General features: G+C 46.2%; 1 protein-coding gene across 1 annotated transcript in view; it reads right to left on the reverse strand.

Annotated features, from left to right (window-relative positions):
• LCA5L (lebercilin LCA5 like) overlaps positions 1-16,261 on the reverse strand; it is a gene marked incomplete at its 5' end in the record, with an annotated part of 19,762 nt that extends 3,501 nt beyond the window's left edge. The window contains 6 exons of the mRNA XM_079762266.1: positions 97-203; positions 2,201-2,285; positions 4,174-4,311; positions 8,910-9,424; positions 15,111-15,257; positions 15,943-16,261. Coding sequence (XP_079618392.1) covers positions 97-203; positions 2,201-2,285; positions 4,174-4,311; positions 8,910-9,424; positions 15,111-15,257; positions 15,943-16,261 — 1,311 coding nt within the window. The remainder of the gene's footprint in view (positions 1-96; positions 204-2,200; positions 2,286-4,173; positions 4,312-8,909; positions 9,425-15,110; positions 15,258-15,942) is intronic.
• Between the last annotated feature and the right edge of the window lie 286 nt (positions 16,262-16,547).

Here is a 16,547-nt window from a genome sequence, read left to right on the forward strand (position 1 = left end):
TGAATACAAATAATTTTTTGTATAGATCAAGTGACTGCAGCCTATTTTGTAAAGATACGTTTAATTAGATGTTGCAAGATTTCAGACTGGCTGTACCTTCGTCGTCAAAGATGGCACGTCTTCTGATTTCTGGGTCCCCTGTTGTCTCGTACTTGTAAATGGAACGCTTTTCCTGTCTGTCTGCACTGATTTTGTTGAAGAAACTGCAGAACAAGTACATTGCATAGAAGAAACATGGCTGACATTTGGAAGCAATATTGACTGCAAGGATAAAATGACACTCTGCAGCATAATGAAGCAAAGTACACTAGATGCTTTCTAAAACCTTTCCATCTATGTGCGACATTTGCCACTATCATCTCTCTCCTACCATTTCACTTTTATCTTATTATGGGTGTCCCAGAGGCCGCGTCCAAAGCAAGCTGGCGTTAGGATGGGTCTGCGTGGCTGTTTGAGGACAGGGCTGTCCCTGCTGCAGCCAAGACTCACACTTAGACATGCAGCCATGAGAGCGAGCACTGCCACGCGTGCCACCCGTGCCAGAGCTCCGGCCTGCTCACCAAGGGTTAGGTGGCCCAGGCGAAGGGGTGACCGCTTCTCTCTCCCATTTAAACGACCCCGTGGGTGGTTTTATCATTTTCTCTGCTGGCTGTTATTCTGGATTGTAAACCAGAGGCAAACAGGAATGCAAAGAAATGTGAGGTGGTTGCCTTTCAAAGAGCCGGCTGTTGTGGCTCAGTGGTTGAGCGTCAGTCTATGAACCAGGAGGTCACAGTTGGATTCCCAGTCAGGGCACATGGCCAGGTTGTGGGCTTGATCCCCAGTAGGGGGCGTGCAGGAGGCAGCCGATCGATTATTCTCTCTCATCATTGGTGTTCTATCTCTCCCTCTCCCTTCCTTTCTCTGAAGTCAATAAAATACATTAAAAACAGGTAAATGCATAGTTACTTCTACTGAAACAGGGAGAGTGTCCCTAGTGTTAGGCTGGGAGCTCTGTGGGGTGGGAAGCAAGCACATCTTGTCTGGAGGGGAAAGTGCTGCTCAGGAGTAAAAGTGACTAATGACAGTAGCAGCAACATGGGTGAACCTCAGAAACATGGTGCTGGACGGAGAAGCCGGACCAAAGAGTAGCCACTTAGGATCCCAGTTAATGGAGCTCTAGAACAGGCACACCATGCTGCTGTGACAGGAGGGACTCGGCGGATGCCTCGGGCCAGGGATGGGGACTACTGGGCGCAAAGTGGGCACCAGGGAACTTCCCCAGGAGAGGGACATGCTCCATGCTTTGACTGTGGTGGTGGTTACATGGGGATAAACATACATTTGTCAAAACCCATTGCATTGCACTCTTAAAATGGGGGCATTTTAGTGAGGTAAACTGTAATTCAATAAAGTTGATTTTTATTTATTTTTAAAATTTCTTTATTCTTTAAATGATTTTCAATTGATTTTTTAGAGAGAGAAAGGAAGAGGGAAAGAGAGAGAGAAACATCAATGTGATAGCAGAACTTCTATCAGCTGCTCCTGCACACCCCCTACCAGGGATTGAGCCCGGGACCCGGGCCTGTGTCCTGATCGGGAATCGAACCAGCACTGGACGATGCCCAACCAACTGAGCCACACTGGCCAGGGCTAATGTTGATTCTTATTTGTTTATTATTTATTTTTAAAATATATTTTTATTGATTTCAGAGAGGAAGGAAGAGGGAGAGAGAGATAGAAACATCAATGATGAGAGAATCATTGATTGGCTGCCTCCTGCATGCCCCACACTGGGGATTGAGCCTGCAACCCTGGCATGAGCCCTGACCGGGAATTGAACTGTGGTTCCTAGGCCGATGCTCAACCACTGAGCATACTGGCCAGGCTAACGTTGAGTTTTACATCCACACTCTGGCTAGTAGATATTCTTAGCAAGTTCAACCTCTGGCAGCCACTTTGCTTCAAGCTGAGAAGTCCCCCTTTCACTCGACCTGAAGTAACAGCAGGACTGAGCAGAGGGTGGGGAGACAGGAACGGATTTCTCTTCTTCTCTACTTGTTGCAACCATAGCACAGTTTTATTATCCTCCTAGTCACAAGATGTGTTTCAATGCCCAATAAAATGCTTTTTTAAACATCCATTATTTTGGTGATATAAGGTAGGAAAATCTGACTAGATACTTAAGAACAGATTTTGAGGGAAAATAGTTAAAACATACCTATTGGATAATCTTCTTTGTCATGTAAATTTTTCACTATCCGATTAGTGTAGATGTTTTTAATGTCAAGCTCTCGATCTTTCTCCTAAAAAGAACCACAAAACCAATTTTTCTGTAAGTATTTGTTTTTATCAACTTTGATTTCTTCTAAAAAACATTTGAGTTCAGTATTTTCTTTTTTAGAGCATATCTTTTTTACTTTTTATTATGTTTATTTTTATTGATTTTAGAGAGGAAGGGAGAGAGAGAGGGAAACATCTATGTGAGAGAGATACATCAATCTGTTGCCTCCATATGTGCCCCAACGGGGACCAAACCTCAACCTAGGTGTGTGCCCTGACTGGGAATTGAACCGGCGACCTACTGGTGCACGGGACAATGCTCCAACCAACTGAGCCACACTGGCAGGGCAAGTTCAGAATTCTTTGAATAAAGTCTGTATTTCTAGCAGAAATAGAAATAGGCCATACCATTACATATCATTCCTGACATACAAAAACACTTTTTAACATATTATTGTGATGGGACAATGTTTTTGAAAAATTTCTGAGCTAGGTTCTTTCACTTTTTTCTATTCCCTATGTTTCTTATTCTTTTGCATGGTGCAATATAGTGGCCACTAGCCATGTCCTGATTTAAACTAATTAAAAAACATAAAAAAGAATGAAATCTTACCATTTGTGTCACATGGATGGACCTAGAGGGTATTATGCTAAGTGAATAAGTCAGTCAGAGAGAGACAAATACCATATGATTTCACTTATATGTGAAATCGAAAGAAAATAAACAAACAAAATAGAAACAGACTCATAGACACAGAGGAGAGGGGGATAGGAGGATGGGGTGAAAGGACTGAGAAGTACAGATCAGTAGTTACAAAACAGTCATGGGGGCATAAGGTACAACAGAAAATACAGTCAATAACATTGAATAACTATGTATGGTGCCAAGTGGGTATTGGAAATATTGGGGGGACACTTTGTAAAGTATATGGGTGTCTAACCACTATGTTGTACACCTGAAACCAATACAAAATAATATTGAAAGTAAACTGTAAGTAAAAATAAAAATAAGCCAATTAAACTAAACTAAACTCAAAAATTCAGTCCTCAGTCACACTATCCATGTTTGGCGTGCTCGGTAGCACACGTGGCTGCTGACCACAGTCCTGGGCAATGCAGACAGAACATTCCATCATCTCAGAGCGCGCTGCTCCGCAGGGCTGCAGGAACCCAGCACGTGCAGCATGGGGAAGACTAGAACAGAGACATCACTGTTTACTGTTTAACTTTAGATCCCAATATTCTTTTAAAAGTCTCAGCAAAATAAAAGGGTTGAAATCCTGGCTTGTTGAGGAAAAGTAAGATTCCATTAAATACTGAACACTGCTTCTTACACATACATCCAGAGGCACGCCTGTTAGAATCAGGACCAGTGCGGTGGGCCTATGAATTAAGGGTGTCTCCCACGTCCGAGCAGGGAGGACAGCCCAGGAAGAAAGGGCCCAGGGATGGGAAGTGAAGAGAGACAAACAAGATCTTGATGTTTAGAGGGGCAAGTTTTGATGATCTGGAAAATTCAGTTATATCTTTTTATTTGAGGGTCAGCATGTATGTCAGCAGCGGAGAGAAGGAAGAGGCCGGTCAAGAGCTGCTGACTGACAGGTGCAGGATGGCCGGGTCAAAAGGAAGGAACATGAAGGACAGTCCTCCTTCATGCTGGGAACAAAGGTTTAAGTCGGTACCCACCACAGAGCGGGCCCAGAATGGAAGACGACAGGGTCAGAACACAATCCAGGATACCGTGTGGGTGTGTTCAATGGGTTAATCAAGGGAAACAATAAGAAAGAAAATCAAATCCATATCTCGGAACGCTCATGGAATGTTTGTTCACTATTCGTAGGAAAGAATAGCCCTGACAATGTGGGAAGCAGAATTTCACCAATGTTGTTGCCTTTTGCTTTAAAGAAGTACCTTCAGTTTTTGCTGGAGGAGTCTGACTTCCGTCTGCAGAGTCTCCTTAGCGGTCTGGGCGGCTAGCGTCTTCTGGTTCTCGATGGCCAGCTGCCGGCTGAAGGCCTTGTTGTTCAACCGCAGCTGCTTCTCCAAGCTCTGGGAACAGTGCATGTTTCAACTGCTTGTAACCAGTGTGGTTTTATCAAAGCTCCGACTTTAATGGCACTCATCACACTTAGGAGAAGTGCAAATTTTTAATACAATATTAGTGATGGCTTGTACAGGGGACATTTACTAGAACGAAGTAGAACCACAAAGAGACACAATCCCTGAGCACGACTCTAGAGAATAAATATCATGTTTGAGCTGAATGTTTTTTATATTCTGGAATTTGATAAACATTTTTTTGAACAGGTTCTGAAAATCCATTGATATAATCACTGTCACACTTCAAGCCTAAGTAGGTCTGTTATGTGAAGTATTCTGCTAACCCGGCATAGGTATAATAAGTCCTCACCTAACGTGGTCAACAGGCTCTTGGAAACTGTGACTTTAAGTGAACGATGTATAACAAAACCAGTGCTCCTTGGGCTGATTGATATAAATTAGATGAAGTTCCTATGGCATATTTCTGTCATAAAAAATCACCAAACCTCTAAACAAAGGCCTGAAACATTCTAATATTAAACATGGAAATAAAGGTGAGCTCTACACACATATAAGACAGGTGAGTAAAAGCAAGCTAGTTCTTTCCAACCTGCTGATTCCGGCTCAGGGTTGTGGGGGGCCGGAGCCTCTCCTGGCAGCTCAGGGCGCCAGGCGGGACCTCCCTGGACCGGACACCCTACAGCACAGGCACACTCACCCCACAGCCCCTCACACTGGGACCCTCACACCACATCTCTGGGGCGTGGGAGGAAACCAGAGTCCCAGGGCAAACCCACTCAGACGTGGGGAGCAAATGCGAACTCCCCAGAGACAGGCCCGGCCAGGAATCGAGGTTTTTTCCTCACCCGTGCTATCATGAAATGACACTGAACGGAAGAAGTCATTCGAGGACCTGCTGTGTTCTTTAGAAGTCTCTCAGCCTCTCCTCCCAAAGCCGTGTAGCCCCTCGTGGCCCACGGGCCTGCTACCTGGGCCGGAGGGCTCCTGGTCTCAGCGCCCCACGCAGAAGGAAGCGGCCACAGCCCCGGGCGCTCAGGCCTCGCTGTGCAGCTCACCTCCCCGGAAGAGGACTCTTCAACTGCAGATGTTTGGTCTGGACTCTGCAGAGGCTTGGCCAAGGGCCTTGTCTTTATTTTTTCCATAAAGTATGGTTTGCCCCATTAAAACATTAATTCCTTCTCATTACAGGAACGTGGGAAGTATGGTACGTACAAGGGTGATATAATCACTAAAACCCTTGCTCCCTAAAATATTAACACTAAAACATACCTACATGTTTTGGCCCACAAACCTCTCCCCCCACACAATGCCCTACAACCAAACGGAATCCTCTCTAATAAAATGGTAATATGCAAATTAACCATCACTCCGCTACATAAGCCACGCCCACCAGCCAAGCCATGCCCACCAGCCAATCAGGGCGAGTATGCAAATTAACCCCAATCCAAGATGGCTACAGCCACAGAGAGCAAGGTTTCCTAGGTAACAGAGCAAGCCAAGCTTTCCATAGCCGTTGCAGGCCTAAGCCTCCACTCAAGCTACAAAGTTTCAATTATAGAAGGTAAACAAATTCAAACAAATGGCGGCAGAATGGAGCTTGAGAGAGCAGGCCAGGGTTGCCGGCGGCAACAGGGGAAGCAAAACTTTCCGCACACCGTGGCCAGCCCCACCCGCTTAAGGCTACAAAGTTTCAATTGTAGAAGGTGAATTAACTGCCCCAGAAATGGCTGCCGCCCCAGAAATGGCTGCCGCCCCAGGCTACAAAGTTTCAATTGTAGAAGGAAAATAAATTCCAGATACCAGGGCCTCCCCTTGAGTTGCCAGGGGGCGTGGCCGGCCTGCAAACCACCACAGGCCCCTCGCTCAGGCTGCCCCACACCCCAAGGGAACCCCCACCCTTATCTGTGACACCCTTCAGGGCAAACCAGCTGGCCCCCACCCGTGCACCAGGCCTCTATCCTATTTAATAAAAGAGTAAGATACAGATTGATCATCACTGCAACACACAATATAGCTGCCTCCATGTGGTCAAAGATCCTGCCCCCATGTGGACACAAGATGGCCACCACAAGATGGCCAGCAGGAGAGGGCAGTTGGGAGGCACCCGGCCTGCAAGGGAGGGCAGTTGTGAGGGACCAGGCCTGCAAGGGAGGGCAGTTGAGAGGGACCAGGCTTGCAAGGGAGGGCAGTTGGAGGTGATCAACCCTGCAGGAGAGGGCAGTTAGGGGTGACCAGACTGGCAGAGGAGGGAAGTTGGGGGCAAACAGGCTGGCAGGGGAGCAGTTAAGCATCAACCAGGCTGGCAGCGGAGTGGTTAGGGGGTGATCAGGCTGGCAGGCAGAAGCAGTTAGGGGCAATCAGGAAGGCAGGCAGGCAAGCAGTTGGGAGCCAGCAGTCCTGGATTGTGAGAGGGATGTCCGACTGCCCGTTTAGGCCCGATCCAACCAGGATCGGGCCTAAACAGGCAGTCGGACATCCCTCCAGGAGTCCCAGATTGGAGAGGGTACAGGCTGGGCTGAGGGACAACCCCCCGCCGTGCACGAATTTTGTGCACCGGGCTTCTAGTTTCCCACATAAACAAGTGCTTCTCATGAGAAAATACTCAGTTACTTCTTGAATTCTTGTTTTGTTTATTGATGTAAAAACATGCAGATGTAAAGATATGTAGATGAGATAAAAACAGTTACTTTTACATGACAGACACATGCCGAGATGGACCCCCTAGTACCTCACAGCCACACGGAGAACTGCGGTCTCCTGCTAGCACGAGCGTGACGAGGTTGCGCATTATTTTCTGTAGCTCACAGCCACTCTAGGTGAGAAAATTCTCTTTGAAAATAGAGGAGGATTTTACCAAAGAAGAAATAACTGAGATTAAAAAGCGGATTGAAACCAATTGGTATTTTCTAATTATTTCAAGTTGTAAAAAATACTTGTCTCTCACCAACACATATTAAGGAATTAAACAGTAAATCAATTCCACTTACATGTTTATGTCTAAAGAGACCAAAAACTGCCCGACACAAAATAGGCGGAATGCTCAGGGTAATCCAGGTGTTCTCCCCAGTCATCCCTTCAACGGAATCCCCACGCTCCGGAAGCCACACAGCATGGAGGGAAACCAACCCATTCATTTCTTCAGTTGTTTTCATTCCTGTCCCTCTGCGCTCACAGGAGTGTTATCTGGGAGAAATTTCTATTCTAAAATACCAACAATGTCTACGTGTAGTGACTGGACAAACCGATGAGGGAGAAGGCAGGGGGAGGGATTGAAGACACGCGTGAGGTTTTCAGGGGAGGAGCCTTTTAATAAAGAGCTTGAAGTAGAGGGCTGCTTTCTAAGACAGTTGCACACCGCACCACACCACACCACATACCACACACACACACACACCCCACACACACACTCCACTCCACACCACACCACACACACACACACACTCCACACCACACCACACACCACCCACACACTCCACACACCACACCACACCACACACCACACCACACACCACACCACACCACACCACACACACTCCACACCACACCACACACACACTCCACACCACACCACACCACACACACACACTCCACACCACACCACACACACACTCCACACCACACCACACCACACCACACACACTCCACACCACACCACACACACACTCCACACCACACCACACACACACACCACACCACACCACACCACACCACACACACACACTCCACACCACACCACACACACACTCCACACCACACCACACCACACACACACTCCACACCACACCACACCACACCACACCACACCACACCACACACTCCACACCACACCATACACACACTCCACACCACACCACACCACACCACACCACACACACACTCCACACCACACCACACACCACCACACACACACACACACCACACACACCACACCACACCACACCACACCACACCACACACACACTCCACACCACACCACACCACACACACACTCCACACCACACCACACCACACCACACCACACCACACCACACACACACACCACACCACACCACACCACACCACACCACACACACACACTCCACACCACACCACACCACACACCACCCACACACACAACACCACACACACACACACCACACACACACCCCACCACACACCACACACACACCACACCACACCACACCTTACCACACCTTACCACACCCCACCCCACCCCACACCACACCCTATCACACCACACCACACACCACACCACACACTTACCACACCACACCTTACCACACACACCATACCACACCACACACACCACACCACACCACACACCACACCACACCATCTTTTCACGTAAACCATCTCCCCGAACAAGAGAACCGTCCTTTTCAGATCCAGAGCCGAGTGCTCGCTCACTGTGACAGAAGAGCGATGTGCAGATCTGGGCTGTTTCTGTCTTTCCTGTGAGCACCCGCTCCCCTGGTCCCTGCCCCCGGGGACACATCATCAGGGTGAAGGCCTGCAGAGGGAGGCACTTGGGCGAGTAGGCACGCGCATGAACCCTTAGCACGCCTAGGCCTAGGCCGGATACAGACCTGGATTTGCTTGTCGTTGGCCTCCATCTTGGTGGTCAGGACAGCCAGCCTTTCGGTGAGCTCCTCCCGCTCCGCCAGGCTCCGGTCTTCAGAGAGTGTCTGCAGGGCCTGCAAGGCGTCCTTGGTCTTCAGCAGTTTGCTGTCCGTTTCTTTAAGTTTCCGGGACACAGTTCTTTCCTTTTCTTTGGATTTCTTAAGTAGCTGCCTTAAATTTTTCACTTCATTCTGATGTTTAGCCATAATCTGAGGTACATTATTTTGTGAAGTCTCATATCTTCCTATAGCTTTCAAGTGCCTAATCTCAAGCTGTTTCAATAATTGGTTCTCTAAGGTCGTGGCTTCCATCTTCCGATGTATGTCAGTTAATTCGTTTTTCAATTCTTTAATCTTATGGAGCCTGGCGGAGAGCACGCGCTGAGTTATGGCATCTCTTCTCTGGGTAATCATATTGATTTTAGAACTTAGAAGTGATGCATTCCACTTCTGCTTTTTTTCAACTGAGATTTCCTTCTGGCCTGTGAAGCAGATAATCCAGTTAGTTACTAGTTATATATACAGATAGATATGCAGGTATGCAAATATATATACCCCCCTCTCCTGCACAGATGTACATATTCATGAGAGCTAGAAGGGGAAAGAACTAACATTGAACGAATATCCATGCTTAGGCTAGGCACTTTATATATAGCTATCTCATTTAATGCAGTTCTTTAAGGTCAGTAATAGTCTATTTTATAGCTAGACATTTTTAGTTGTTTGTCCAAGGTTACATAACCACAAAGTGACATAGTGGATTGAAAGCCAGGTCTTCTTTGACTCTGAAACCTGTACTTATATCTTTTATAAAGCTAAACTAAAGCTCATGATCATAGGTAACATTTATTAAGTGCTATCATATGTCAGAAATTGAACTAAATGTTTTATATAGATTATCGGATGAAATCCTTCTAACAATATCTTATGGGGCAATTAGAGTGTAACATTAAAGCCCAATGTAATATATGAATATCTCATATATTTAAAAAACCATTTAAAACCATTACACTGCTTAGAGAATATATACAGATATTCAATTTTTCAATACATCCAACAAAGACCCTTTTTCTTCCATTACTTTGGCTGGGCACTAAATAAAGTAGTCAGGGGGCTTGTGTTCAGGAGTTTATTTAAAACAAAATGTTTCTAAACAATGTTACAGCAAACTTATAAGCACCAAGCTTACATAATGGAATTCGAGTATGTCAAATGTATGTGCAACATCACTGATTGTCATCCTATTTTAAAGATGAACAAACTGATGCTTAGCGATGTCACTTGTCAATGGGCACAAGTAAGTGGTGAGGCAGAACCCAGGTCTGTGTGCCTACACCACTGCCTCATATCTATATTCTTTTGTATGATGTATATGTATATATGTGTGTGTGTGCATCTGTGCATGTAAACAAATGTGTGTGCATGTGTACATATTAGTATATCTATATTGAGAGAGACTGAGTCTGGATTCTAGAATGTAAAATATCTGGTCCTCATCCTGGAGAGAGAGGGAATGTCAGGGCCAAGGCCACTGGTGTCCTAACCTTAGGCTCCTGCCCAAGTGTGGACACATCCTCTGAGACATGGCTTAGCATGTTTGGTATGGGAAAGGCGATTCTGCCTGCGATAGAAACAATGAGCCAAGAGAAACAGCTGGTGCTTTCTGGGGACACAACATTTGAATGTTGGCTGTGAAAGACCACATGGATTTGACCACCATTAGTGCCTGTGCACGTCAATAATTGATGAACTGCTTTACAACTGTGCCTCTAATGGCATTTATTCTCCCACTGGCGACAGTTAGTAGGGCTGTGGCTGAATATTGAGTATTTTGGAATCAGCTTTTGAGTACATTGAAAATTGGAAAGCACAGCAGACCAGACTCTGTCACACCTACGGGAAGGGCAGAGAGCAGGTGCTTGTGGTTGTGTTGAGGCCACTTGAATAGGCTGGCCACTGGCCAGGGGAACCCTAAACCCAGGCCATGTGAATCAGGCTGGACTAAAACAGGGGGGAGGTGGCGGTGTCACGTTCTTTGCCATGTACACCATGAACTTGACCTCCAACTTGTACTGTCTTCCAGCTCTTGGGTGACATGACCCTGAACAGGAGAGGGAGTTCCCCGAGACTAGAAGGGTGAGGGGTGGTGGGTCACGTGGGCAGTGAGGCTTGCGTCCCTGTCTCACATGTATTCCAGTGACTGGAGGGTGGGCAGTCAGAATGAGCGGGTGCCTGGGGACGAACCCCACAGCCCTGGCCAAGGCCATAGGTGGGGATGTATACAGAGGGCATGGGTGCTTTGAAAAGAGGAGGTGTCAGCCTTTTAAAGATCACATGGGCCCGACTGGTGTGACTCAGTGGTTGAGCGTCGACCTATGAACCAGAAGGTATTGGCTTGGTTCCTGGTCAGGGCACATTCCTGGGGTTTCGGGCTTGATTCCCAGAAGGGGGTGTGCAGGAGGCAGCCAATCAATGATCCTCTCTCACCATTGATGTTTCTATCTCTCCCTGTCCCTTCCTCTCTGAAATCAAGAAAAAAAATCACATGGGCTTGGACAAGAACACATAAGTGATAAAAATAAAGGACCAGAGGCTCTTCTGAAAATCTTCTTGTCTGTGAAAGATCTTCCATATGCCCTCCACTCCCCAAACACACCTGAGATTACGTTTCTTGCCTACCCTACTGGGTGGGTCTGAGAGAATAAGCCAGTTTGCTTCAGAAAGGTAAATATATCACTTGCCATTTGAGTGGTAGAAAACAAATTCATATTCTACACATCATGCATACTTATATAACTATAAAGCCTGTAGAAAATGAAAATAGGGTTTAATCCTTAATGCTTTTGTACGTCATTATCCTAACCTACACATAATAAGGGTAAAACAATTTCTATCCCACTTCACACAATTAAGGCAGATTTAGCTCAATGATTAAACTACTCTTGGGATACTTAATTTTTAAACCACTGAGCTGAAACACTCAAATTAAGTTAATTCATAAAAAACATGTACATTGAAGTCCATAGTTAACCAAAAAGGTGCTCATCACATAAGGCAACGTGCTCTTCTGAACATTCCAAGAATGTGCCCGCACTCACGCTTCCCCGTGCCAGCCTCTTCCTTCCCGGGTCACCCTACCCTCCTGTCTAGGAGCTATTGTCCTCCACCCCCACCCCCGTCCCCCCGGCCTCTTCTGGTCTCTTCCTCTTTGTTTCAGTGTCTTGTTCTATCGTCAAGGCCTTCCATGCCCTCAGTCTGGTTCTGCTCCTTATCCTGAGCCATGTTCCCATCACTCCTGCGGGGCTGCCCTCCACCAGGTTCTCTCTCTTCCAGGTAACACTGTATTTCACCTTGATCGAGATGCCCACTTCCGCCAAGGCCCGGGGTGAGAAGAGGGTCAAAGGAAGGCCCTTTCCCCTTCTGTTCTCCACCGTTCCCGCTGTGAGTCTGCTGGCGCGGGCCTCCAACACTGCCTCCACCTCCCACCTGCACCTGACTACAGACAACAGGCCAAGGTGTGCTGGCCATCGCAGGCAGGGAAATAACTTCCTTTTCGGTATACCCAGTTTTCGAATGACTACCACATATTTTGGCACTGTATTAGCAAAACACATCAAAGAAGAATATACGGGTGGGGCAAAAGTAAGTTTATAGTCGTGAGTGCGTGAAACAGTTTATTTTTGTATTATTATTTATTATTGTATTATTTTCCATATGAACAACGATAAACCTACTTTGGCCCTACCCTGTATAATTTGAAAGAGTGCTGAAAGTACATTTTCTACAAAAGGTACAATGAAAAAAAATTAAATTGTAGATATATATTGCTTGCTATTATTTACATTGGTTTAGGTAAATCTCTTAATACTTGACCAAAGCAAAAATCCTATCAAATTGAAGTCCTCATTTCATCCTTATAATTTTTCTTTATGAAATATCTTTCTGCCATAAGCTTTGCCTTTCTAAGCTGGGACTTGAACATGATCTCTGATGTTATTATTCTTTAGTGAATGCCGGGTCTCCATTGGTGGTTCCTAATCCAGTGTTCCCAGCCCCTGAAGGTCAGCCATCGACTTTCAGCATACGAGAATGATGAGCAGATGCTGCCCATCCACGGAGAAGGGGCTGCACTGGCGAAAACATAAGCCTCTTAGCTTTGGGTTAGAATTTTATCAATTACTTGCTGCTGAAATTTCTTTGGCAAATACTTGCAAAACATGAGCTGTAAGGGAACAAAAGAATACAAGGATAAACCTAGAAACACTTTCTCATTCTGTGACAAAGCTTGATGTGACAACAAGTGTTTTAAGTTCCTGATGCACTGGTACCGGGGTCCTCGGGGGCAGGTAATTTGAGTTAAAGATGCACCTAATATTTAAAACAATTTCAGAGTATTCATACACAAAAGAGTGCCCTTCAGAATTTGAGTGCACTGTCAGGTGACTGAATTAATTTAGCTTACTCCCAGTTTATGGACAGGTATCTTGCATAAAACACATAATAAATATCTGTGGAACAAATAAAGGAAGAATCAGTTTAAAAAAGTTAAATCATAAGGTGCTTAGAACTCAAAATGCAGTTCATTTTACGTAGAAAGTTTTACAAATGCTAACAGCCTTCTCACAGTCCCACAAAAGCGTAGACTCAGAATACAGTGCAGTGCTGTACATAGATCCATGGTCCCTTGTCATAACCTTGGGGCTATGCTGTTTCTGAATTTGGGGGTTTTGTTTTTTAAGGTGCATGTATGGTATTTTCCACAGTGCTTCCTTCCATCCTAGTAGGGTTGGGTTCAGTAGACTTTAATCAAATAATGTTTTTAGGTGAAATAGATTTAACTATTCACACTAAGTGAAATAAAGATCAGTCTCATGTCAGTTCAAATCAGGTTTATTTTTTTAACGTAAATTTCATGCCCAGCCGGTGTGGCTCAGTGGTTGAATGTCCACCCATGAACCAGGAGGTCATGGTTTGATTCCTGGTCAGGGCACATGCCTGGGTTGTGGGCTTGATCCCTAGTGTGGGGTGTGCAGGAGGCAGCCGATCAATGGTTCTCCCTCATCATTGATGTTTCTATCTCTCTTTCCCTCTCTCTCCCTTCCTCTTTGAAATAAATTAAAAATATATTAAAAAAACATGTAAATTTCATATATACTTCATGTGTAGAATATATGTGAAAATCCACTACAAACTTAAAAAAATTTTTATTAATTGATTTTGAGAGAGAGAGAGAGAGAAAGAGAGAGAGACACTGATTTTGTTTTTCCACTTATTTATATATTCATTGTTTGATTCTTGTATGTGCCATGACCGAGGACCAAACCTGCAACCTTGGCGTATCAGGATGATGCTCTAACCAACTGAGCTACCTGGCCACGGCCCAAATCAGGTTTTTGTTGCTAAAGTAGTTTTGGTGCCAAACATAGGGAAAATGTTTGGTTATCAGAGCTTCCTAAGTTTCCAGTGCAGTTAAGGGATCGTGTAACCGTGGAAGCTGACTGCGATGCATGTTCTGGTGTGATAACCGCTTCCAAATGCCAGTCCCACTGGGAGAGATGTGCTGGGCTTTCCGTCTTCTGCCCCAGGCCTTCCCAGAGGGTCTGGGACTCCCACCTTCTAGAAAAGGGGCTTCTAACCTGAGAATCTGCTGCAAGCTGTGGTCCCTTCTCCCTAGCAGAGGTCACAAACGGAACTCTGCATAGAGGTTCATGGGGTTCCCAGGCCAGGGTCTTAGGTTAGGAGCCCCTGCTCTCTAGCTAGGAAGAGGGGGAGCTGGAGATTCTAGACGGCGCAGACATGGCACAGTGTCCTAGTCAGGCTGGGTGACAGCTACCGGGTAAATGTGACAGATGTGCCCCACACTTATAGGCTGTTAGTTACTTTCCACCTGCTGACTCATGGCAGTTCTCCTGGTCGCAGTGGAAAAGTCCCGGCTGTTTCTCACATAAACAATATTTCTAAGCCCAGGATTGCCTGAAAGGGGAGGGAGTGATTGAGTCTGGGCAGGGAGGCAGGGGGTGAGGCGGTCAGGCCATCACCAGGCTAATTCCAGTTTGGACAGGTAGGAGTTGAAGGTGTTGGCACTTCTAAAATCCACAAGGCAATGACATAATCAACAGCCTTTTGCCATCTCTGTTTCAAAGGGTCATCTTTGCCAGTATGCCTCACCAGAGTTGGAGAACATCTTCTCGGGCTGTTGAGACAGGAATTGGTATTTCATTGGTGATTCAAACCATAACTCTCCAGCTGAGATGTAAGGCAAGAAGCCACTGAAATCCAAGCACCGTGGTGCTCTGTAACAAGGACACCTGTTGGCTAGAAAGGGAAGCGGCCTCACTGTGGGCGCCAGCAGGTCAGCGTGCAGAGGGCTGGCGCATTTCCAGCCAGCTCTCGGTTATTCTGTAATTACTCTTTTGTCATCAAACATCTATTGAGGGCATGACCATTTTTGGCTAGTTTCTTTTTCTGAATACAAAAAGTGAATTTAAAAAGAAGTCATCTGTGAAAGTAGACTAAATGTCAAGTCTTCAAGTTCTGCAGCAAGCACAGCCCATCCAGCTCGTGGGAAAGGTAACCAGCAAAGCATAGCCCTTCGTAATTATTCTTTTTTTTTTTTTTTAATGTTTTCATTGATTTCAGAGAGGAAGGGAGAGGGAGAGACAGAAACATCAATGATGAGAGAGAATCATTGATCAGCTGCCTCCTGCACGCCACCTACTGGGGATCGAGCCCGCAACCCAGGCATGTGCCCCCGACCGGAATAGGACCCGGGACCTTTCAGTCTCAGGCCGAAGCTCTATCCACTGAGCCAAACTGGCTAGGGCCGTAATTATTCTTAATTTCTCTACTTCCAAGCTCCTTCCGTAAAACTTCACTTATAATACACATTGACAATATGGAAAGGTAATAAAACTGAATGTGGCCATTTCAAATATTAGTGCATTAAATAATGATGTCATTGAAAGCAGACACTGGGTCTCGGTTGGGACATTTTGCTTACCTTTAGGTTGGAAGAGTTCAGAAACGTAGTTTTTCTTCTCCTTTTTTTCCTTTGTCACAGGCTTCTCTAAATAGTTTTCGTTAGCGGCTGTTTCTGAACACTCAGAGAGAAAGTCTTCCGAGTAATCATAGTAAGAAACTAAGCTGCAGGAGCACTGAGATCTGCTGTAGTCGACGCTCTTATCGGAGGCGTTGCCATCCCTGGGACGGTCGGCCAGGCTGGGGCTGCCCCTGGGCTCCTCGGGCAGCAGGCTGCTTCCCAGGGCCACGGCGGGGAAGTGCTCATCGCCATGGGTGCCTGCTGCGCCAGCCAAAGACATGGCACACCTGATGGAAGAAAGCGGCTTTTAGATCCACAGCCATTGACATTAAAATGGACCTGTGCGTTATTACATTGAACTATCTCTCTATATAAAAGCCCAGCAACCGGAATGGCAGTACGACCAGAATGACTGGTGGCTATGATGCGCACTGCAGTAGCCAACCAGCCTGATCCAGGCCCCAATCGGCCCCCAACACCCCAATTGGGGGCGGGGCTGGCTGCCAACCACCCATGGCCCCTCCCCACTGCCAGCCCAGCCTGATGGGCCCCCGTTGGGGTGGGCC

This window comes from Cnephaeus nilssonii (genome assembly GCF_951640355.1).
Source record: "Cnephaeus nilssonii genome assembly, chromosome: 3".
Classification (NCBI taxonomy): domain Eukaryota; kingdom Metazoa; phylum Chordata; class Mammalia; order Chiroptera; family Vespertilionidae; genus Cnephaeus; species Cnephaeus nilssonii.